Genomic DNA, 26,215 nt, shown 5'->3' with positions numbered 1-26,215 from the left:
CACCGCTCTCCCGGTTTCTCCAATATAGACTTTGCCACAAGAACAAGGGATTTTATATACTCTTGGATCACTGAAGGGTGCCTTTTTATCTTTAGGGTTATTTAGTAGTTGTCCTATTCTCGCAGGTGGTTTAAATATAGTTTGGATGTTGTGTTTCTTGAGAATTCTTCCTATTTGTTCTGTGACACCTTGGATGTAGGGTAGAGTGGTGGTCATTTTACTCTCTCTTTCTTTCGTAGGTTGTGTTGACTTGCTTTTTTGAGTGTGTTTTCTCATTGATTTATCAATTTGTTTGTTTGTGTAATCGTTCTGTATTAGCATTTGTTTAACGTTTTCTAATTCCTTTTGTAAGTTATCTTTGTCTGTTATGGAGACAGCTCTGTATACAAGGGAGTTGATGACCGATTGTTTTTGAGATGGGTGATGGTGGGAGGAGGCATGTAAGTATCTGTTTGTATGCGTGGGTTTTCTGTAAGCTTCATTTCCTAATGTGTTATCAGATATTTTGTAAACTAATACGTCCAAGAAATGCAATTTTCCGTTTTGTTCTATTTCCATGGTGAACTGGATATTAGGATGTAATTGATTGATAAAATCGAAAAACTTATTTAGTTCATCTCGTCCATGTCGCCAGATGACAAATGTGTCATCAACGTAACGGAACCAGAATTCTGGTTTAAGTTTGGCTTGGTTAAAGATTTTAGTTTCTAGATGTTCCATAAAAACATTGGCTATTACAGGTGAGATAGGGGATCCCATTGCTGCCCCTGAGGTTTGTTCGTAGAATTGGTTATTGAACGAGAAGTAAGTATTATTGAGACATTTTTCTATCAAAGGTATAAGCTCGGAAGGAAAGTTTGTGAAAGATTTAATAATATTAATTGTATCTGAGATTGGCACTTTTGTAAAAAGAGATACTATGTCGAAACTCACTATGATGTCTTGGGGTTGAATGTGAATCTGTTGTATCTTTTTAATAAAGTCAAATGAGTTTTGGACGTGAGTGATGGAGTTTCCTGTAAAAGGATTTAGTTTTGTAGCGAGAAAACGTGCTAGGTTGTAAGTTGTTGAGTTTATTGCGCTGACGATCGGTCTGAGTGGAATGTTTTCCTTGTGGATTTTTGGAAGCCCGTAAAGTTTTGGAGAGATGGGATTAGTAGGAATTAGGTTGGATATTGTTTGGCTGTCAAGTTTAGAGTCTTTGAGAAGAGTCTTTGTTTTACTGACTATTGTTTTTGTGGGATCCTTTTTTAATTTTTTGTATGTATCGTCAGTTAGAAGGTCCATGATTTTGTTGTTATAGTCTTCTTTATTCATTATTACTGTTGTGTTGCCTTTGTCTGCGGATAATATTATAATATCCTTATTTTGATTAAGTTCTTTAATTGCGGTTTTTTCTTGTTCTGTTAAGTTTGAGGATGGAACTTGAGCTTGGCGTAAAATGTTGGCCGTCCTTCGTCGTATTTCATTTACTTTTTCGGGTGAAAGGGTATATATTGTGGATTCTAAATTGCTGATTATTTCTTCTTTTGGGATTTTCGATGGAGCTACAGCAAAATTATGTCCTTTAGATAAGGCTGAAATTATTTCATTGTTGAGAGGGTGGTCAGAGATGTTTTTTACTGTATTTGTTAGTTTAGTTTGCTTTACTGGAAGGAATTTGTCAAATTTTGTTTTTTGTTTTTGGGTGGAAAGCTCTTTAATCCGTTGGGATTGGTCAAACGATATGCGGTCCAATGTGGACCAAATGTCAAATCTGAGGGTATTTGATAGGAAAAGATGAAGTTTTAATAATTTTTTAGAGGTAGTGTGCAAAAGAAATTTGGTATGTTGTATTCTTTCTTTAACGAGAAGCAAACTTGTATTATGCAGAATCGATTTGGATTTAGATGTTCCCAAACTATTTTTCAGTTGTAAGAATTTTGGGACTATTTTGTTGTCTCTGAACCGTTTCAAAAAAATTAAGGATGCGCCAAAAAAGCTCCGTTGCTTCTGCCTTGGTTACAATAATACTAATATAGAAACTTCAATCGTCTTTTCATCATAATCATCAAGCTAATAGTCCTAACATTTCGGGAATTTTCCCCAACATTCCGTAGGAAAAATTACGGAAAACTGTCGGGTATTTTCTCTAACATTCCGTAGGGAAAATTTCGGATATTTTCTAATTTTAGGGTATTTTCCCTAAAATTTTTTAGGGAAAATTTCGGAAGTTTTCTCTAATTTTATGGAATTTCCCCTAACTTTTTATAGAGAAAATTTCGGAAGTTTCGAAATTTTTGGCCGTGTGTTTTGGGTTTTTTGAAATTAATATAGATTTTTTTCTCACATTATTATATTTTAGTCAAGTATATTTACTTTAATAAAAATAAATAAATTAATTGTTTCAGAGAAATATTTAGGCAAATAGTTGAAATGTAACTATTTTTTGCATGAGTTTCATGGCAGACGTAGTTTCTTCAGCTCTCCCATATTTTCTTTTTCTTCCTCTTTTATTTCCCTGTAGAGAATTGATTTTTAAAAGCATCCTGCAACAAAAATAATGTTTGAAGTATAATTGGTCAATCTTGAATTTTTTCGGCCGTAAGGTAGTTCTAAAAGGCGAACCTCACACTTTAAAACAAAATATAATAAGTAGCGGCCCTGCGGACTTAAGCTCAAAAAAAATTAGTGAAGACAATGTCTGTATCACCGTGCCTTCTCATAAAGGTGAGAAAATAATTTCGGTCGCGTCAACTGTGTTTCTTCAATGGGAATGTAAAGAAAATGCAGTATTTTAAATGTTCCTTGAATGAGCTGGAAAATGAAAACTTTCCGAAAACAGACATCAAAATTTATTTCAAAAAAAATTAATCAATAGCCTTACCTTAAAATTTTGATGCAGGTTTTTAATTTGTACTTTTACTGACGGATGCTATAAACTCCAAAACTCAAGGCTGCTTTAAAACACTTCACTCACAACTCAGTTAAAAACGGAGAACTGTTCTGTCGAAAGGGTCGAAGGTAACTGACCTGAAAGATACAGATTTCTGTTTCAATTGTCTATTAGTATCCTGGAAAATTTTTAGTCATTCATACCATGACTCATTTTCACCCTCAACTTAAGGTTTGAAACCCCTTCAGGTATATCGGACGACTGTTGCTATGTACGAGGTGTGTTCAAAAAATAAGGTGACTTTATGGTTTTCTCAAAAAATATTCATTTATTCCTCAATATTTATGTTGTCCCGTTCAAAGTAATCCCCCTCAGATATAATACACTTGTGCTAACGCTTTTTCCAATCATCGAAGCACTTCTGAAAATCATTTTGTGGTATAGCCTTGAGTTCTTTCAGCGATGCAGTTTTTATCTCCTCAATCGTTGAAAATCGATGTCCTTTCATGGGTCTCTTCAGTTTTGGGAAAAGAAAAATGTCACTGGGGGCCAAATCCGGTGAATATGGAGGCTGAGGCATGACTGTGGTGCTGCTTTTGATCAGAAAATCTTTCACAAGCAACGATGAATGAGCAGGTGCATTATCGTGATGCAAAAGCCACGAATTGTTTTTCCAAAGTTCCAGACCTTTTTTTGCGTATCATCGCCTCTCGCAAATGGCGCATAACTTGAAGTTAATACTCCTTATTGACCGTAAGACCTTGTGGTAAGAATTCCTGATGCACTACGCCACGGTCATCAAAGAAGACAGTGAGCAAAACCTTCGCATTTCACCGAACTTGACGTTCGTCTTCGACATACTCTCGGCCTTCTTGGAACAGCTGGTACCACTTATACACATTTTTCTTACTCAGAGTAGACTCAGCGTATGCAACTGTCAACATTTCAAGAGTTTTAGAGCACTGGATTCCATTTTTTCACACAAAATTTAATGCAAACTCTTTGCTCCATTTTTTTCGAAAGAAGAAAATCGCCGAGCACACCAAACCCTTCTAACCTTTTACGCCTCTGCCATAAAAACAACACGAGCTATATAGTCAAAATTGTGAACATATGATCGTGACGAGTGTACCAACACGACAAAACAAAAAATTTAAAACTTGAATGTACGTAGCCCGCGAAAATTGAAATGTCACCTTACTTATTGAACACATCTCGTATATATATAGTCTTTTAGAACTATAGTTTAACTAATGATAGCATCAATAAATTGATGCAACAAATTTCACAAGAAGAAAAGTAAAAAATACAGTAAAATACATACTTAAAATAATATTTGCACATAAATCATAAAAATAAAATGCAGTAGCATTAGTTATAAATAATCATAATTGTCAACAATTATATACTCACTAGATAAAGTTATACCAAAATCCTACCTAACTCTTCATGAAAAATAATTTTGAGAATAAAAGTGAAACAATATTCAGAAATATTCCCAATTTCTCAGAAGAATAAGAAAAATTTTCTATTTTCTTATGGTTTTGTAAATTTCTCAATCTTTCCGAATTATTCCTAATTTTTCGGGAATATTCCCTGTTCATTCCGAAAATTTTCCGAAAATTAGGGAAAATTACCTTTTTTTCGGAAGAAATGTTTTCCCTACCCAATTCGGAATTTTTTCCAACAAACTGATAGGGAAAATTCCCGAAATTTTTTACCGTGACTAGGCCTTCCATTGGTCTTCGTTATCCCTTTATAACTCGAAAAAGCCCCCATCATAAATTTGAATCAAGACTTTTTTTCAGTGAACATCAGTTAGTAGAATTTTAACATCGTTACAGAAGCCATATTGTTTTTGAAAACTACGCCGACCCACCGACCCTAAGCGCGACATAAGGCGACGAGCACTTCACTGACAATAGTAAGAGCTTGGATATCGCGACAGAAATCAGTTTGGGCATAGACAGAGCGCTTTTCGATCGTTCCAGGACGATGATCGCATTATGTCTGGATTGTGGCTCTTGTCGATTTTGGATTAGCGCCGGTAAAAGGTATACCCGGTCAGACCCGATGTTTACGCGAGAGCGCGCGCATTGTCAGTGTTCTAGTGTATTAGCAGATTTTTCATTGTCCATGGCGGTTCCTCAAAAGAGTCGCGATTGTCACGAGAGAGCAAAGTGTCGCGACAAATCTCACGCTTCCGTGTCATTTCCAAATCTTTTCTTTTTATTTATTTTTTTTTTTCGTTTTATTTTACATAGGTCCTTAAAGCCTTCGCTTCGATGTAGGTAACCCTTCATGGGGCATTTTAACTGGCATTAACCCAAACAGATAAAGGGGAAAGATAGGTATTATGTGAGTTTAAGAATATCTTTATTTGAGGAGCAAGAATGGAAAAGTATTAGGATATATCCAAAATTTAGTATTTGCATGAAGAAACTAGAGATGTCTTCAAAATTTATTTGTTCTTATACAAAATTACGTTTTTTGAAAATGTGTATTTATAATAAACTTCTGAAATTACTTTGTAACATTAAGGATAAATACAATATCATGACGATGAAAAAAGATATTAGTTTATTTATGTTTTTGGAATATTTGTTATACACAGCAAAATTACTAATTATAATTTATTAGGTCCAGACAAACCTTGGAAGAACATTTATTTAAGCATTTTTTTTAAATTTAGCATAATGAAAATCATAGTTTACTTAGATAATCTTGGAAAAAACTCATTAAAATATTTTAATACAAGGAGGAAATGTGGCTTAATAAGTAAAGTGCTTAGACCACATTTCAGAATTCGTAAGAATCACTGTCGCGGGTTCGAATCCTGATGCCTTCTAAGAATTTTGTCCTGTGTCTGATCAAAAACTTATAATTAGATTGCTTCCGAAAAATGTTGATTAAATTAAAATAAATATTTTTAGTTATTATTTAATAAACCTGTTTCATTCAATCATTAAAATAAGTAAAATGAGAAAAAATTAAACAAATCTGAATTCAATTTTAGTGAATTAATTTAAGTCAATTAAATTAAATTTTGTCAACTTAAATCAATTTTATGGAAAATAGTGGAATTTTATTTCGTGCTGGTCATTATTTTTGTTTATCTCACATATTTTTTAAGTTAAAATATAAAATTATTATCCATACAAAAATTTTGCATTTCTTAATATCTATTATTTAAAATAATGGGAAAGAAAATCTAAATTATATTTCTCTTGAAAATACCAATTTGCGATATAAAACAATAACGTAACAACTATTTAGGTTATGAATCTTCAATTTAATCTAATGATTTTTATTCACAAATATCAACTTTCACTAAAGCACACTAACATAACCTAAAGTTGTTGAAAAATGTGTTTTTTTCAAAATAATAATTTTTTGTTAAAAATATTAATTTTCAAAAAAGTAAAAAACACCATGGAACAAAAAATTGCTCTAAATTGTAAATTTATTTAAAATATAATAATTTTGGTTTGTTTTGACCGCTTTCCAGTTAAAACGGTAACATAACCTTTAATTGTTTTAAAATTGTACTATTTGGTATAAACCATAGTAATTTTTTACTGTTTTATTATTATACCGCATTTGTACAATAATTTTAAATCTTGTGTAAAGGGTTTGAAACATTATTACGATGTAATTAAAAATACTAACAAACAAAAATCTTCAAATTATAACGATTTCTGTTTGAAAACAGCATTTTTTTTATGTAAATCAATAATGTAACTAACCATTATTTTTAAATTATAAAACTTTAACGAAACTTAATGTTTTTTATTTAAAATGCCAATTTTCGATTTAAAAAAACTCTAACATAAGCTAACAAAAAATGGTTCAAAATTCGAAATTTCTTTAAAATTGAATGATTTTTTTGTTCAAAATGACCGCTTTCCACTTTACACGGTAACATAACCGTAAATAATTCCAAATTGCACATTTTTTTATAAACTATATTAATGTTATACTGTTTTATTATTTTATTATATTGCACAACAATTTTAAATCTTTTTTGAAATTTTTGTTTAAAAATACCAATTTTTTATGTAAAACAAAACCTTAATCGAAAGTTATTAAAAAATTATGAATCTTCAATGAAATCTACTGAGTTCATTTAAAAATATTAATTTTAGGTGAAACACTAACCTCACCTAAATTATTTTGGAATTTTAATTATTCTTTCGAATATAATAATTTTGATTAAGATTAGAATTTCGGACGAGAAACATTAACATGAAATAACAAACAATGGTTTCAAATTGTAAGTTTCTTTCAAACCTATTGATTTTTGTTTGAAATGACCAATTTCTAGTGTAAAACAGTAACGCAAGAAAATGTAATTACAATCAATTTTGTTTGAAAATAACAATTTTTTATGTGAATCAATAACTTCATCTAAAATTGTAGAAAAAATTATTAATATTTTATTAAATTGATTGATTTTGATTCGAAATACCAATTTTAAGTAAAACACACCAAGAGAACCCAAAGTTGTTGGATATTTTAAACTATTTTTTTTTAAATCTATTAGTTTCCATTGAAAATATCAGTTTCAGGTGAAAAATACTAACATAATATAACAAAAAACTTACTCAAAATTATGTATTTATTCAAAATTTCATGATTTCAGTTTGAAATGACCGATTTTAAGTGAAAAGCTGTAACAATATCTAATGATTCTTATTTAAAAAGTACAAGTTTTAGTGTAGCAGGCCAAAATAACCTAAAGTTATTGGAAATTTGTGTTATTCCTTGTAATCTAATAATGTTTCATTAGAAATACTATTTTCGAAGAAAAAACCTTAAAATAACCGAATAATAATCAGAAATTTAAACTTTTTTCGCAATCTAACGATTTTTAATTGAAATACCCATTTTTTGTGCGAATTCTTACTTAAAACGGAACTGTTTAAAAAAATTAACATTAAATATAAATTAATTTATTAAGAATGTCAATTTCCGTTAAAAACTGGTAAAAACCGGATAAATAAACCATTGCAAATTTGTATTCTTTCAAATTTAATCATTTTTTAATAAAAATACCCATTTCCGATGTAAGACGCTAACATAACCTTAAATTTTTGCAAATTGACAATCTTGAAGATGACTTTTGTTTCTTTCAAACTTGATGATTTGATATTAAATTTTTTTAAAATACTGATTCCCAGTCTAACACTGTTGAATGAATCCTGTTAGATTTTTCTTTTTCTATTTTGTTTTCTTTTTTTTCGCGGAAATCATCATCAATTTGCTTATGTTTGTTTTCCTTTTGATGCTTGTTTCTCTAAGCTACTCATAATTTCTTCTTTAATGGTCAAGAATTTCTTAAGCTTCTTTTTAGAAAATAATTGCAGCTCCGAAAAAAGGGGGGGGAAATTATACAATTAGAAGTAAATGTTTTATGTCTATCCTAAAAAGTTTGATTAATTGAAGTTTTTTAGTTATCTGCAAAGCGAGACGAAATGAATAAAAAGTGAAATATTTTGCAGTAAACTTATACATTTTTTTGTTTAATAAATATCTTGAGGCCTTGTGGATAATTAATTGTTTCATGATTGATGAAATTATTTAAATTTGACACCAAACATGAAGATATATTTTCTTGAAATAGTAACATTATTTTACATTCGTAAATTTGCTTCCCCGCAGTCTTTAACTAGGTATGCAACATTTTTTATATAAATTTTTTGAAAAGCTTTTTAGCATAAATGTTAATGATTAAAACTTTTAAAAAATTTCTTCAACAACTTATTTTACTACAATTTTAAGTTTTACTATTATAATATCCTTTTCGATTTATTGTTAAAAGACAGATAAGGACTGCGCCACATTAGGGAAAATGTCAAGTAACTTGAACCAAGTCTACTTTTGATGAAAACCTGAAATTATTGTTCTTCATTAATCGCAACATAATTTTGATTATATATAGACTAAATATCGAACTAAATGTTCTATATTTTGCTGAAACCTAATCAGCTAATTCCCGAAATTTCCCCATTATTTCTAAACGACTTCTCAAAACAGTTTTTAAAAACCTTCTTATCACGTCAAACAACTCCGAAGACACCTAATTCCAAGCAATCATCTTTTTAAAAATTGAGTTGAGACATAATGAAGCCCCATATTCAAATCCTGAATATCCGAGTGGCATAAAATTAACTGACAAACACTTGTTACCTTCGCCATAATAATACCATCACTCGGAGTGTATTTCAGTCTCCAGTTCTCTCGAGAAGACATCCGCGAAGTGAATACCTTGCGATCTGGCTCTCAATTTTAATTTAACTGAATTAGGTACTTCCATTTTATCTCGATTCCCTGGCATTCGTGCTATCCCAACGAGTTTATCTCGCGATATCATTTGCCGAGGAAGTAGCATTGGACGAAGGAAGACACCCACCTACCCTCCCTGCGTAATAAATTTACAACCTAAAAAGGTTAAGCCGCGTTAGGCTGTTCTTTATATTTCCGCACGGAGAGAACGAAACTCTCCCGCACCTGCAACTCACCTACTACCTTCATCCTCCTCCTCCTCCTCCTCCTCCTCCTCCTCTTCCTCCTCTTCCTCCTTCTCTTGGAATCTTTACCTTCTGCCCTTCAACCCCTCAACCCCTACCCTCATCTTCTTCTGGCGTCACCCTTCCTTCTGAGAGATAAGAGGGTGAAGTGGAAATTCGCTTATTTTCTCATCGTTCCGACGTGGCATCTTGTCCATAGCCTTTTCTCTGCTGCGAAGCACGAAAGAAAATTGCTTCTCGTCATAAGCGGAATATCGTCCTGATGAGCCGACAATGTCTTTCATTGTTGTCTTGAAAATAGTTCCTCTCAGACCATCACCATTACATTCACAACAAGAACGAACACTCAATTTGTTGCTTATTATTCTATTAGAATCCCATCTGCTCTTGCTGGATTTCACTCGTTTTCTTACAAATGAGGTAAATTGAATATTATAGGTATGTCCGGAAAGTGTCCGATCTTCACCGGGATTTAGAGTTAATGCTGGTTAATAGTGATGATGTCCCCTGCAAAGTACACCCAGAGAAAAGATTGAGTTGACTCAACGATTATAAATCAAAACGAATAAATTTGATCAACAACATCAACTTAAAAAAAAATTGTTTCTAGGAACACCCGGATATTTAGAGTATCAAATTTATTGCAAAACTGGGGTCTGTAACAACATCCCGAACATTTTGAATAATAGTACAACCTTTAGTTCGCAGGGTACAGTTAAGTTCATCGGTGCAGGCAATCTAACCTAGAAATGCATAATTGATGAGAAAACTCAAACAAATGTATAGAAAAAGCCTTTCTGTCAGATTTGGTGAAAGTTGGGTTTTCTGTTACTGCAAGTGGTGCCTATGAAAAGTTTTAGTTAATAAGAAGGGCTTTTTCCATACACTTTTTACGATCTTTGATTATATGGTTGTTGATTCAAGGAAAATATTTGTTTGGATCAACTGATATATTTGATTGGATCAACCAAAATATTTATTGTAATCAACCAAACTTTGCAAACCAAAAAATTTGGTTTAATCAACCAAACATTTGATTGACCATGTAGCAATGAATTTATTTGTTTAATCCGAACAAATTTTAGTTGGATCAACCAAACTTTTTTCTGAGTGCTGTACCATTTGGAAGCCAAAACCTTTTTTCAGCGATCCTCCCACTTTCGGAAACACTCCTTAAAATCAGTTTTCGAAATAGCTAATAGATGTTTCTTCATTGCTTTCTATTTTATTTCCTCTATTTTTTAAAGTCATTTTTCTTTTCAAGGATACGTCAATTTGAGAATTAGTCAGAAATTTTAAAGAGCCAGGACAGATCACGTGCAGAAATCGCCAAGTTTCTTCTCTGTTCCAGACTTGGGCTAGGCTAGACTAGGTTAACTACATGAAATTTTTTTTTCTCTTAAGGTCATGTGACGAGTGGGTCACGTGACCAGATTCCTACCTTACCCTCACTTTTTTTATTTCCCAACTTATTTTCAAACGAAGCGCCACATCGAGTTAAAGATTTAGGATAATAAATAAGAAGCACTAAGAAAGGTGGGTCTGATTCCAAATTTTAATAATTATGAAAAAAGCAAAAATAATTATTTACAACAAAAAACTTTTTTCATAATTATACAAATTCAGAACCAGACCCACCTTTCTTAGTGCTTCTTGTTAAGTATCCCAGATTTTCAGCTCGATGTGGTGTTTCGTGTGAAAATAAGTTGGGAAATAAAAAAAGTGAGGGTAAGGTAGGAATCTTGTCACGTGACCCACTCGTCACATGGCCTTAAAATGTACAGAATTACAGATCCCTAAGTTTGAACAAAAATTACTATTTCTACAATCAATAACGAAATCTCATCAAATTATTGGAAGCGGAAGATTTATTTATTAGAAAGCACTCGATGACAATTAAAATTCGAAATTCTGAAAAAATTCAAGATGGCCGCGCAAATTTTTATTTCAAACTGATTATTTCTTTGTTTCTCAGTGACAAATTTTCACATATATGTATTATAAAATACGGCAAAACACCTTCTTTCTATACTTTTCGTCCAAAGATCTCCAAATTTGAAAGAAAAATCAATTGTATTGTTACAAAGTGTATAGTTGGAAGTAGATTTGGCAATTTTCACGAAAGTAAAAATGGCGCGTCAATACTATTTTCAAAAGTTAAATAATTTTTACAAATTTAAACAATGTATGAAATAAATTATCGGAAAGGATTTAATGATTCTCAAAACCACTTGCTTGAAAAGCATGTGCTTTAAAAAGCATGTGGTTTGAAAAGAATGTTCCTCAAGAATCTAGTAAACACGGGAAAATAATTATTAATTCAAAGTTTGTATTAGCGGGATAATAGTCAGGTAATTACACTAAACTGAGGTAAACTTTCCACGGAAAGTTTACCTCGATTTGTTGTAATTAGCTATTCCCATGCTTGGACGATTACCTGCACCTTTTCGTAAACCAAATTAACAACTAATCTTTCAAGAACTTCAATAAATTCTATAAATTAGAATTCCAGTGGTATTCAAGCAATTCGATATATTCGGAAAAAATATATTTTTCTAAACAGTTGACGCCTTTCAGGCAATTAGAAGAAACCAACTATAGAGAATAGAAAATTTCAGAAAACGAATTTCCTACAAAATATTTTAAATTTTATGTTGATGCTGAATTTCTTAGCAATGTATTACATTTTTTAATAGAAAGAAATTAATTTTCCAGAAAAGATTTAAATTTGCAGCTTGATACCATACATTTTTAACAAAAAATTTTATGTTTAACCAATCAGTTAAAAGATCAAAAAATAGTAACATTATCAGTTATAAAAATTATATTTTTTTAAAATAAAGCGAATTTTTAATACAGAAGAGTAATTTTCTACCAAAAAAAATTTTTTCAATAAAATATATAAATCTTTAACCAAATAGTTAAATTTTCAGTAAAGATGAAGACTTTCTGACCAAATAGATGAATTCTCAACAAATCACATAATATTTTAACTAAACAGTTTAAACAATAGATGAAATGCTAGTTTTTGAAAATTTTTTATTGAATAGAAAAATTTTTAAACTTAAGAAGATCCATTTTCACTTACAAATGTCGTGGTTAAATTTTTATTTCAGAAATTTTCAACCAAATAATTTAATTTTTTAACAAATTGTTGAATTTTCGTGCCTAAAACAAAAATTTTCTATAAAAAGGTGAAATTTTTTACCAAAAAGTTAATTTCAAACCGAAGCGGATTCATTTTTATCTAAGTTTTATGAATTTTTAGTCACAAAGTAAAATTTTTAGAAAACAGTTAAATTTTTAGATTAGAAAATTATTTTTAACAAAACATAACACAAATTTTAACTTAAATTATCAATCCAAAACTAAACAAATTAACTTTGAAGAAAAAAATTCAATTAAACTGTTGATTTCACGAGTATTTTAACTTTTAACTAAGCAGTGGAATTTTGAACCTAAAAATATGAATTTTTAATGCCAAATGTAATAGTTAATATGCTTACAAAAATGTATTTTAATTGAAATACAAAATTAAACATTTGGATTATCCTAAAAAAAAGCTTTCAATAAGGCACTTGAGTTTTCAACTACAAAGATGCAGAAGGCAATCGCATTTTGAACAAAAAAGGTGAAATTTCTACAAAATAAACAAAAAATTTTAACCGAAATTAATAATCTTCAAACAAAAAGATCAACGTTTAGGAAAAAATTTCCAACAAATAGTTAATTTTTTAATCCAGAAAGAATTTTCTGTTAAAAAAATTATTTAAAAAAAACAAACAGCAGCAAAAAAAAAAGAAACGAGTTTTCAACTTAAATTATGAATCCTCAACCAAATAGTGAAATTTTCAATCTAAAAAAATGGATTTTTTCCTGAAAGCGTAGTAGTTAATGTTTTAACAAAAAAAATTAAAATTAAAATTAAAAGAATTTAAATAAACCAAAAAAAGTCAACAAAAACCTTGAAATCTCAACTAAAAAAGATTAATTTTTGTTTAACAAAGTTTTAATTTAAAACCGCATAAGGATATTTTCGATCCACAAGGCAATCGCATTTTGAACCAAAAAGGTGAAATTTCTACAAAAAAAAATTTAACTGAAATTACAAATCCTCAACCAAAAATATTAACCTTTAAGAAAAAATTTCAAACAAATAGTTAATGTTTTAATCCAAAAAGAGGAATTTTCAACAAAACAGTTGAATTTTCTGTCAAAAAAATAAGTTGAAAAAAAAAAGAATTTTCAACTAAAATTATGAATCCTCAACCAAATAATGAAATTTTCAATCTAAAAATAATGATTTTTTATACTCAAAACGTAGTTGTTAATGCTTTATCAAAAAAAGTACAATTTGAAATAAAAAGAATTTGTATTTAAATAAAAATCAACAAAAATCTTGAAATCTCGACTAAAGAAGATTAATTTTGAATTAAACATTTGAATTTTTAACTAAAGAATAGATTTTCCACTAAAATAGATCAATTAATAAAAAAAAAATCTACAGAGAAAATAAGAAATGTTGCATGCAATTATGCAAGCGAGTTAATAGCTAATTACACCAAACGGTAAACTTTCCACGGAAAGTTTACCTCAGTTTGCTGTAATCAGCTATTACCCAGATTGGACGATTACCTGCACAATTTCGTAAACCAATTTAACAAATAATCATACGAAAACTTTAATAAATTCTGTACAACTTCTAGTTACCATTTATAAATTTTCAATCTTAAAATATCCGGTAGGCATAACGTACTTATTGAATAATTCATATAATTCGAAAAGGCGAGCTCGATAAGCATCACTCTAAGAACGTGCGATAGACTTTGGAAGTAACCTGCCAACAGCAGCAGCCATGTTACAATAAAGAAATCAACATGGCCGATCATACCCCCTACTGAAACCGGGGCCGGAGCTGGGGGTTTCTCGGCGCTCACTTTCGATTTCACCCTCAAGCTCGTTACTCTCTTGACGCTCAAGGGTGGACCTCTTTCTCTCTTTCCATCTTTCTCTTCCTACCTGATTCTCTTGATGTTTCTCTTTCTCTTTCACCCCTGTCTTTTCTTACAAGCTAGTTTAGGGGTGGACCGCCCTGCCCCGCCCAGACATTTCACCCTCCAGCCACTTTCCTCGCGAGCAGGCAGCCTCGCCGAAAAGAAACTCGGTTACTCTCCTCCTTTCCCTTTATCCAGACTTCCAACTCGACTGAAACTGAAATTCTGCTCTTACTTTCTTCCTTCCTGAAACTTTCAGAGTTGTCAAAAACGGTCAAAATCAGGGGCTAGTGGCGTCTAATGTTAAGAACTTGTATTTAAAGAAAATTTATGCATTTTGGAAGAATTTACGGAACCGCCTAGGACTGAGTCTAATACCGTCTAGGACTGAGCCCAATACCGTCTAGGACTGAGTCCCATACCGTCTAGGACGCAGGTGACTCCTGTGTCACTGTCGCCTTTTTCAGGCTTAAAAAAAACTAGCACTTTTCTTATGATATCCCAAAAACGAAATGAGATAGAATAAGTACTAAAAAAGAATGGGAAATTTGATTAAATGCGGCTTGAAATGAGCCCTACTTATTGTATTTTTAATAAATTGAGAATAAGATAGTGAGTGAAAAAAACCGGTCTAATTTCTCAATTTTGCCAATTTTGACAAAATCTAGGCAAATAATGGTAAAAATTTCGAAGACACGTAAAATAAATCGTAATTTTTTTGTTTTGTTTTAATAAGCCAAAGAAACTTTATAAATGTTCACTGAATATCGAATTATTATGAAAAACATAGAGTCGGTATGCATAGTTTGAAAAAATGTTCCCCTTTATGATCAAAAATAGCCTGTGAGTACAATTTTTAACGGATTTTGTTGTTTTTTTTACAGTAAGTATTCTAGGTATAACCAGTGACTGTGAATGTTTCATGACGATCAAATAAAAATTTGTTACTTAACAACAAAGCTTAAGCTTTTTTCCAACTTTACAGTAATGCAATTTTTTTAGTTACTTTTAAATTCCATAAAACAGGTCATAAACCCATGCAGTAACTAAATGAAATAAATTTTCAGTAGATACAAAATTAAAAAAATATATATATTTTTGATGTTAGAAACAAACTAATGAACAAAAGGAATTTTTTCGTGATTCGGAATGTATTTTATATTTTAATTTTTAATTTTTAATTTTTAATTTAATTTAAATCTACATCTTTTGTATACTACGTGACAAATATTAATGTGCACTGGAAAAAATTTCGTAAACAAATTCACAATTTAATTACTTTTTCATGAAAGGGCTTAATTTTCTTGTGACAAAAAATATTAGTTATACTTTTTGGTTGAAAATTTAAATATTTTCAGGGAAGTAAGCCTTTTTTAATTAAAATTCAAAAATTTGATTGATATACTGTGCCTTTCTTGTCAAAATAATTTTTTTTTAATTTTCGTTGTCTCCTTACTATGTTTCTCTGATATTTCAACCTTTTTTGAAAAATATGCAACTGTCTAATTTAAAATTAATCCATTTCGGTTTAAATTAAGTTTTTTGATCAGTTTTCCACATTTTGGTAGATATTTTTTTTTTTAATTCATCTTTTTTATTGGAAAATCGACTTTTTAGTTAAAAATTCAAACGTTTAATTCAAAATTAATTTTTTTTAGATGAGATTTCAAGTTTTTTGTTGCATTTTTTGAAAATCCAAATTCCTTTTGTTTGAAATTGTAATTCTTTTGTTAAAAAATTAACTAATACGTTTCCAGTAAAAAATCCATTTTTTAGATTAAGAATTCCAATACTTGTTTGAGGATTCACAATTTTAGTTGAAAGTTCGTTTCTTTTTTTTTAATTAATTTTTTTAACAGAAAATTCAACTAATTTGTTGAAAATTCCTCTTTTTGGATTAAAAAATTAACTATTAGTTTTAAATTGTTTCTTAAAGGTTAATCTTTTTGGTTGAAGATTTATAATTTCGGTAAAAAATTATTTTTATTTTATTTTTTTGTTAGAAATTTCACCTTTTTGGTTCAAAATGCGACTGCCTTCTGCATCGAAATTGACCTTATTCGGTTTAAAATTAAATTTTTGTTAAAAATTCCACTGTTTTGCATAAATTACTTTTTTTTTGCTCGGAAATTCAACAATTTAGTAACAAAATTTAACCATTTGGTTGAAAATTTATGTATTTTAGTCAAAATTCATCTCTTTCGTGAAAAAAACCAATTTTTCATTTCAAAATTCAAATGTTTAATTAAAACTTAATCTTGAAATTTGAAAATTTAAATGCTTTAATAAAAACTTTTTTTGGGTCTAATCCAAATGTTTTATGTTTATTTTTCATTTAAATTCATTTTTGCACTGAAATTAAGTATGCCATCTTATGTTTAAAAATTGATCTTTTTAGGTTAAAAGTTCCACTACTTAGTTAAAAGTTGAAATACTTGTGAAATCAACAGATTGATTGAATTTTTTTCTGAAAGGTTAATTTGCTTGGTTGAAGATTCATAATTTAAGTTAAAATTTTCTTTTTTTTCGTTAAAAATTAATTTTCTTAACTAAAAATTCAACTGTTTTTTTTTTTCTTAGAAATTTGACTTTGTGACTAAAAATGGATAAAACTTAGATAAAAATGAATCCGTTTCAGTTTCAAATAAACTTTTTGGTTCAAAATTTCACTGTTTCATAGTTGAAAATTCATCTTTTTTGTTATGAAGTCCATTTTTCAGTTAAAAAGTGATATTTTGTTTTATTTTGATTCTTTTTAAGATGAGGATTTAAGTATTTTCTTGAAACTTTATTTTTTATATAAAAATTTAATTTTTTAAACTGTGAATTTGGGTTATTTTGTTAAACGTTCCATTTATTAGTTCAAAATTACCTTTTTTTGTTAAAAATTCATATTCTGAGGTTAAAATTTGATATTGGTTTCTAGAGAATTTATCTTTTTTGTTTAAACTCGTTTTTAATTGAAAATTGTTTTTCTTAAGAAATAATTGAACCACACCATTTATAGGTGAAAATGGATCTTATTCATTTCAAAAATTTCTCTATTTACTAAAATTTTTTTAGAAACTAGCATCTCATTTGGTGAGAAAGTCATCATCTTTATTGAAAATTTAACTATTTGGTTAAAAATTTATATATTCTTTTGAAAATTTATATATTTTGTTGAAAATTTGGATTTTTTGTAGAAAATTACTCTACCGTATTAAAAATTCGCTTCATTTTTAAAAAATAAAATTTTTATGACTGATAGTATAACTATTTTGTCGACCTTTCAAATAATTGGTTGAAAATGCATTTTTTTTTCTTATAATTATTAAATATAATAATTATTAATATTAATATTATTAAATATAATTATTAAATAATAATTAATTTCTTTTGGTTAAAAAATGTAATACATTGCTAAAAATTCAGAATCAATATCAAATTTATAATATTTTGTGGGAAATTCGTTTTTTTAACATTTCTATTTTCTGTGGTTGATTTCTTCTAATCGCCTGAAACACCTCAGCTGTTTAGAAGAATATATTTCTTCTGTATATATCAAATTGTTTGAATCCCACCAGAATTCTAATTTACGAGGGTAAAAAATCACTGAAAATTAAAATGAAAGTTAAGTTTGTTTCATATTTGCCTCTATGATCGAGGTTTCCTAACACAGAAGAAACTGAGGATCCGAAATTTTGCAGGTCATCGGTGAAGTAGGCTAAACGAAAGGTAGCTTACTCCACGCTGAGGTGAAATTTCTACGAGGCAAACTTTCCGTGAGGTAAACTTTCCGCGAGGCGAAGTTTCCGCGAGACAAACTTTCCAGAAAGTTCACCTCGCGGAAAGTTTACCTCAGTTTGTTGTAGTCATCTTTTAAATTACAAAAGCCTACAGTCACTGAAAAGAAAAATGAAAATGAAGATTGTTTCACAATTAGAAGCAATGTCCTTCTATTATCGAGCATTATTCCTTTCAGTTTTTTTCAGAAAATTCCTAGACGAGAACCTTTTTCAAGCGGGACCAAATAATCTATACTTATATGTACACGCGTACGCAGTAGAACAGAAGTTAAAAGTACTAATTAGCCGCTACCGAAGATTTCAGGGGATAGATACGCCCGTGCGTCATTATGATAATGCGTGGTTCGTCCCGGCTTAAAGTGCTACAACACTAGTGGCACAAGATTATTAAGCCTGGTACATTGGTGCCAGCTAGTGGCGACCTAAATTTTTTTTTCACATTTTCTGAATAATGTATGCACGGCAAATGGAGGCCATTTAGTAATTATTAAACCGCCACCCTATTTCAAAAATTGCCCTCAATTATCCAACGACACTTCTATTTTGCAAAACAATCCATCGATTATGAAAAGGCTAACGGTTTTTTTTTCTTATGTTACAGGTCTGGTTTCAAAATAGGAGAGCGAAATGGCGCCGACAGGAGAAAATGGAAGCCGCCAGGCTTGGAATCAGCGAATATCATCATGCGAGTATGAGGCAAGTTTTTTTTTTATAAATTTAGCTCAGTTTTTCATTACACTCTATACCAGAAATGAAAAAAATATTTCTACCTCTCCCCCACCCCTGGCCTTTTTAACTGTACTTAATTTTTAATTTAGAGAAATTTTTTACTAGTGATTGCTAGTAGAATTAGATAGGGTGGTCCAAATTTTTTTTTTTCGCAGTTTTCTGGGAACATTCCAGACATTTTTTCGAATTCACACGAAAATAAATTAATTTTTTTTAATAACATTTATAGGTACCGCAAGCCGTTTGAAGTTTAACACGTATTTCCCATAAGAAAAAAAAGAGGTTTTTGTAAATCTTATTCTGAATAGTTAATATTGTTTCGATCGAGTTGAAACTCTACATTTCTCTTCAGAATTAGCTATATAATACGAATAGAATATCACTTTTCAAATATCGCCATAATCCTGTTTTATAGGGTCCCAAAAAAAACCCCATAAGTGTAAAAATGAGTTTTGTTGGATTTTTGGGCTAATTATGACTTTTTTCACGATTTTTTGAAATGGTACTTGTTTCTGGAACATTAAAGACCATTTTATACTAATAATTAAATAGTCACATAAATTGTTTAAACAATTCATTATTGTTTTTAGTTATTTTCTCATAGAAAGGAGTTAGAAAGACGCGGTTTTTTCAAAAATGTTCCACTTGTCCAATTTTCAATTAGAGGAAAGTTATGATTTGTAAATGTTAACAAGATTGATTGTTTAAACGATTTATTATTATTATTAATAATATTCTTTTAGAATAATGGTACAAAATTGAAGTTTAAAAAAGCACTTTTAGTCAAATTTTCAATTAATATAAGTTAAGCAATAATTATATCCAAGAAAATTTATTGCTAAAACAATTTATTATTATTATTAATATTATATGTGAATAATGCTAGAAAGATGCCGTTTTTCTGAAATTTCTGTCTTTTTGTCCAATTGTCAATAGTAATGAAGTAATAAAGAATTAAAGTTACAAAAAAGAATTGTTTGAACAATTTATTAGCATTTTTAATATTTTTTTTGGTTAATTGGTAGAATGTTGCAGTTTTTTCTAAAATTTTCAACTGTTTGACTATTTTTTATTAGTCGTGACTTAATAATTAATTAGGTTCAGCAAAAATAATTCTATAAACATATTATTATTGTTTATTACTATCTTTATCTGTAGAAGTCTAATAGCTGCGGTTTTTTCGGAAATTTTTTTCAGGCAATTGCTGCATTTCTGACACCTCACCGAAGTCTCTGCGTAACTTATTCAAGGGAAAGTTGTATTCAATATGATTGGTGTGGAAAATTTGAAGCATATTTCAAATATCTATTTTATTTGAGAAAAACATATTCACAAAAAGGAAAGAGATTATTAATGTTAAATTCTTAATTTTTAATGAATAATCAGGTGAACCGAAGTTAAATATTTTATAAAAAAACCACAACTTTCTAGCACTTATCTAAGAGGAAATTGTTATGAACAAAATGACATTTTTTAAATAACTTTTTTGTTAACTTTCATTAATTATTACCTCACTAAGTGAAAAAAGGACAGAAAGGGAAAAATTGCCTAATAAAACATATACAAATAGTTGAAAATTTGAGAAAAAAACCACAATATTCTAACAATTCAGCAAAGAGAATATTATTTAAACAATTATTTTCGTTAACTTGAATTCATTTTTATTTCACTCCTATTAAAAATTGGACAAAATGCCAGAAGATTCAGAAAAAAACGTCATCTTTAGAACATTATTTAATTATAATATTTTTAATAATAATAATAAATTATTTAAACAATTAATTTTCTTGACCTTAATTAATTACTTGTTAACATTTGTGAAATATCACTTCCCTATAATTCAAAATTGGATAACAAGTGAAAAGTTTTCGAAAAAATCGCGTCTTTCTAACTCCATTCTATGAGAACATTGCTAAAAACAATAATAAATTGTTTAAACTATTTACGTGAATATCTAAGCATCAGTATGAAATTATATTTCATGTTTCAGAAACAGTTTGTATTTTAAAAAACGCAAAAATGGTCATAATTAGCGCCAAAAACCCGTAAAACCCATTTTTTTACTTATGGGAATTTTCTGGGATCCTATAAAAAAACTTATGTTGTTAATATTTAAAAAGCAATATATAATTCGTATTCTATGGCTCATTGTGAAGAGAAATTTTAAGTTTCAACTCGATTGAAACAATATTGTGGATTCTGAAAAAGATTGACAAAAACGTCTTTTTTTCTCATGGGAAATACGTGCTAAACTTCATGGGTTCATTTTCTTCAAAACAAAAAAATGCAATTATTTTTGTGTGGATTCGAACAAATTTCTGGGGGATCCCCATTAAAATGAAAAAAGAAAAAATGTCTAATGCATTTTTGGACCACCGTAGTGTCCAAGAACTTAATTTTCAAAATTCCCTGACTATTTTTTGAATAATTGTTTATTGTCCTTGATAATTATCATTTAAATACTGTTCTTTTAATTTTGTAATACTTATAACATAGAATGTTTTATAAACGGAATGAAACAGTTATTTGATTTACAAATTTGACTATTTTTTTCAAAAACTTTGGTATTTGGTTGAAAATTCATCTTTTTTGTAAAAAATCAATTTCTTATTTCAGAATTTAAATGTTTAATTTAAAATTAATCTTTTTAATTGAAAATGCAAGTGCTTTGTTAAAAGTTTATTTTTTTTATCAAAATCCAAATGTTTAATTTTAATTTTTAATTAAAATACGTTTTCATAAAAATATGAACTATTACATTTTAGGTTAAGAATTTGTATTCTTAGGTTGAAAATTCCACTATTTCGTTAAAAGTTGAAATACTTTAGAAATCAACATTTTGATTGAAATTATTTCTTAAAAGTGAATTCTTTTGGTTGAAGATTTACAATATTTGTTGAAATTTCTTCTTCCTTTTGTTATTAAAAAATAAATTTTTAAACTGAAGATTTAACAGTTTTGTAGAAATTTCACGTTGTGGCTAAAAATTGATTAAATTTAGATTCGTTTTTCGAAATGAAAGTTTTTTTTGAAAGTTTGTTTTTTTCATTAAAACTTAATTTTTCGGACTGTAAATTTGTTCATATATCAATCGAAAAAGATGAAATTTATTTTTTAAAAAAGAATTTTCAAACCAAAGCGATAAATTTTCATCAAATGAAAAATTTTCACTCCCGATATAAATAAAATGTTATCAAAATATGTTGAACCTTCTTAAAAATAAGCTTTTCCACTAAAAAGTGAAAATTTCAATTTGAGCGATGAATTTTCAAGTAAGAATTTAAATCTTTTAAAAACAATTATTTCTTAACAAACTTATTCAACTAATTCTTTTAAACAAAACAGTAGAACCCGCAAGTAAAGAAGATTAATTTTTTTTAACAATCTTGAAAAAAAATAAAAAAACAAAATTAAGAAAAAAAAATTTCTTTGAAACTCAATAAAAAATTTTAAAATAAAGAATGGCTTTTCATAATAAAAAAATGATAACCACAATTTTTTCGTTCCAGCTCAATAAAAATGTGAAAATAAAAAAATTATCCTCCTAAATCACAAAATACTAAAAAATAAATTTTCCTTGCTTCAAACTCAATCAAATTTAAAAATACTTTTGAGTTGAATTATTTTTATTTTTGTATCTTTAAAATTTATAATTAATTAACTGTAATTTAAAGATAAAAATGTAACCCTTTTTTCATCCAAATTTCAAATTTTAACGATTCCAGAATTCATATTTCAAATAATTTAATACAAAATTATTTGCTTTTGAATATTTGAATTGCAATTTCTTATTTTTAATGTGCATTCAAATATTTATCAATATATCTGAATTCCATTTTTTTTTAATTAAAAAATTCAATGGGCTTGAAATGAAATATTTTAGGCTGATACGAAATGTATTTTCAATTATTTAGAAATGAAAAATAGTTTATGAAGTTTCAGTTGGACGTTTACATTGATTTTACTTCCGAATTGAAGCATTTTTATTTTCAACGTTAAAATCTGTTAATTGTTTAATTTCGAAACAGATTCAGCATCGTCTCATAAAATCAATTATTGTTTAATTTTTCATTATCAGTTTATAAATCATTAATTTGACTTGTTCATTTTGTAATTTTCAAGTTTTCAAGCTGCTTTTAAAAATTCTTTAAATTAAGAATCTACTCTTAAAAATCAAGATCTAAAATTTAAAAAATTGTAAAGTGAAGTATTTTAGTAATACCAATCGTATACAAAATGATTATTGCTGAATTAAAAATTTTAAAAATGAAACTGAACATTGAAAAAAAAGTTCTCTATATATGAAACCATCAGAAAAAAATTTTTTTTATGGATTAAAGTTTGATATGTAAAAATAAATATTAGAAATCTATCATAGATAAAAATAAGTAATTTTGATTTTTTCCTTTTTTGTAGAAGTATTGGTGGACCTGCTTTGGGATTGCCAGGAGATCCTTGGTTACCACCACCAGGACTTCTTAGTGCCCTTCCTGGATTTTTAGCTGCCCCTCATACTGGTTATCCAAGTTACCTAACGTCCTCCAGAAGACTTCCGTCGCCACCAGACGTCAGTTCAGTAGCTGCACTTCCCGGTAAATATATCAATTAAAATTTAATATAATAAACTATAAAATACAGAGAAAAAATATATCTAAACCTCTATTTAAAAAAAAAACTCTTGGAGTGATCACATAAAAGAGCCATTGGTCTTCTGAAAGAACCACTCTTTTTTTTTAGTTTTCCTCTCTTTTCAGTAAGCAAATCTATGCGACAAACAGAAGATAGATTTAGTAATTAATATTTTTAAACATTTGGAATTTACTAGATTTCCGCTGAATTCACTTGAATCGCTTGCAATGCCTTTAAATGCTTTTCAATTCTTCTAAATTCTTCTAACTTTATTCAAATCTTCTAAAATCCTCAGAATTATCTAAATATTAGAATTCCTTTGAAATTTTTAATTCTATGAATACTGTGAATTTCCTGAATTCTCTGAATTCTCTAAATTCTCTGAATCCTCTACATTTTTGAAATTTTCTTTATTCTCTGAATTCTCTGACCTCTGAATCTCCTAAATTTTCTTATGAATTCCCTAACTCTGTAAGTTTTCTTAATTCCGTAATTTTTCCAAATTATCTAAATTTCATACATTTTTTTAAATCCACGACTTGAGTTCTCATCATTTCGTAAATTCTCTCAATTTCCTAAATTCTTCGAATTCCGTGAATTTCCTGAGTTTTCTAAATTCACTGAATTCTCTTAAATCTCTGCATTCCTTGAATTCTATAAATTCTGGTAATTCACTGAATTGTATTAATTCCGTAAATTCTCTTCATTACCGGAATTCTCTAAATTCTGGGAATACTCGAAATTATCAGAATTCTATTAGGTTTTTGAATTTCATGAATCCTCTGAATTACATAAATTCTATGAAGTATTTGAATTCTCTGAATTATCTCAATTTAAAGTAATTCAGGTTAGTTCTCTGAATTTCCTCAATTCTGCGTATTTTATAAACTATTTCAATTCTCTGTCTTGCTTAAATTCTTTGAATTCTCTTCCATCTCTACATTCCGTGAATTCTATCAATTCTGTAAATTCTATATATAAATTTGATGCATTCTGTTAATTCTCTGAATTTTCCGAATTTTCAGGAGTTTGTAAATTCCCTGAATTCTATGAATTCCGGAAAATGTCTTTATTTACTGAATTCTTAAAATTCTCTTAATTCTGAGAAATTTTCTCAATTTTCTGAAGTCCGCGAAATTCACGCTTTTTCTGAACTTCGTGAATTCTCTGAATTTTTAAAAAATTTAAGAATTTAGAAGTATTTAAGGGATTGTGTAAATTCAAGGAATTCTGCAAATATAGAATAGCCTCCAAATGTATAAAATTTTGCAAATGCAAAGAATTTTGTGAATTCAAAGAACTTTATGAATTCCCTCAAATCTTTCAATGCAACTAACTCTATAAACTTCCTGCATTCTATTAACACGAGGAACTTATGAATTCCTTAACTTCTGGGAATTCAAGGAATTGTCGAAATTCCTTAAATTCTCGGAAGTCTTTAAATTCTCTGGATTCCCGGAATTCTCTTATGTCCGTAAATTCTTTGAATTTCTTAAAATCTCCGAATTCTCTGAATTCTCTAAATTCCTTAAATTCCCTGAGTTTTCTAAATTCGCTTAATTCTCTTAAATATTTGAATTCCTTGGATTCTATAATTTCTGTGAATTTTATGTGTGAATTTTGTGCATTCTATTAATTCTCTCGATTCTGTGGATTTTCTGGATTCTGTAAATTACCTGAATTCTATGAATTCCGTAAATTCTCTTCGTTCCCTTCGTTCCCTAAATTCTGGGAGTACTTGAAATTTTCGGAAATACCTTAATTTTTGGAATTTCATTAATTCTATGAATTCCATTATTTCTTAAAATTGTCTCAATTCCCTAAATTATCTCAATTTGAAGTAATTTAAGTAATTCCAAAGACTTAAAAATAATGTAAGAAATTCACGAGAAGAATACAAATAATTTTAAAGGATTTAAAGAATTTAAAATAATTTAAAGGATACTGTCAATTCAAGGAACTCCATAATTCATGGAATTCCGTGAATTATCTAAATTTCTTGTATTCCATAAATTTCATCAATTCTTTGAAATCTATGAATCTCTCCTTTTCTTTAGTACTCTTCATTTTGTGAATTCTTTTAATTCTGTTAATTCTCTAAATTTCCTAAATGCTGCATATTTTATGAACTATTTTAATTATCTTTATTTCCAAAATTATCTGCCGTTTTTTGCATTCAGTGAATTCTATCAATTCTGTAAATTCTATATATGAATTTCGTGCATTTTGTTCATTCTCTGAATTTTGCGAATTTTCTGGAGTTCGTAAATTCCCTGAATTCTATGAATTCCACAAATCTCTTTATTTACTGAATCCTTGAAATTCTCTTAATTCTGGGAATTCTTTCAATTTTCCGAATTCCATTAATTCCACGCATTCATATTCAAGGGATTGTGTAAATTCAAGGAATTCTGTAAATCCAAAGAATTATGAGAATTCAAGGAATTCTGTCAATATATAAAAGTCTCGAAATGTGTAAAGTTCTGCAAATTCGAAGAATTCTGTGAATTCCAAAAACTCTATGAATTCCCTCAATTCTTTGAATGTAACTAACTCTATGAACTTCTGCGAATTTAAGGAATTATCGAAATTCCTTTAATTCTCTGGATTCCCTGAATTCTCCCTGAATTCAGATAATTAAAGTCATTCCAAGGATTTGAAAATAATTTA

The 26,215-nt window shown here is 28.8% G+C and overlaps 1 protein-coding gene across 1 annotated transcript in view; it reads left to right on the top strand.

Annotated features, from left to right (window-relative positions):
• Window positions 1-26,215, top strand: part of LOC117174912 (retinal homeobox protein Rx1-like) — a 159,478-nt gene that overhangs the window by 125,572 nt on the left and 7,691 nt on the right. The window contains exons 3-4 of the mRNA XM_033364363.1: window positions 18,789-18,883; window positions 23,333-23,508. Of these exons, the coding sequence (XP_033220254.1) occupies window positions 18,789-18,883; window positions 23,333-23,508 (271 nt within the window). The remainder of the gene's footprint in view (window positions 1-18,788; window positions 18,884-23,332; window positions 23,509-26,215) is intronic.

The sequence above is a fragment of the Belonocnema kinseyi genome, chromosome 6 (assembly GCF_010883055.1).
Source record: "Belonocnema kinseyi isolate 2016_QV_RU_SX_M_011 chromosome 6, B_treatae_v1, whole genome shotgun sequence".
Classification (NCBI taxonomy): domain Eukaryota; kingdom Metazoa; phylum Arthropoda; class Insecta; order Hymenoptera; family Cynipidae; genus Belonocnema; species Belonocnema kinseyi.
This window is presented reverse-complemented; position numbering and strand designations above follow the sequence as displayed.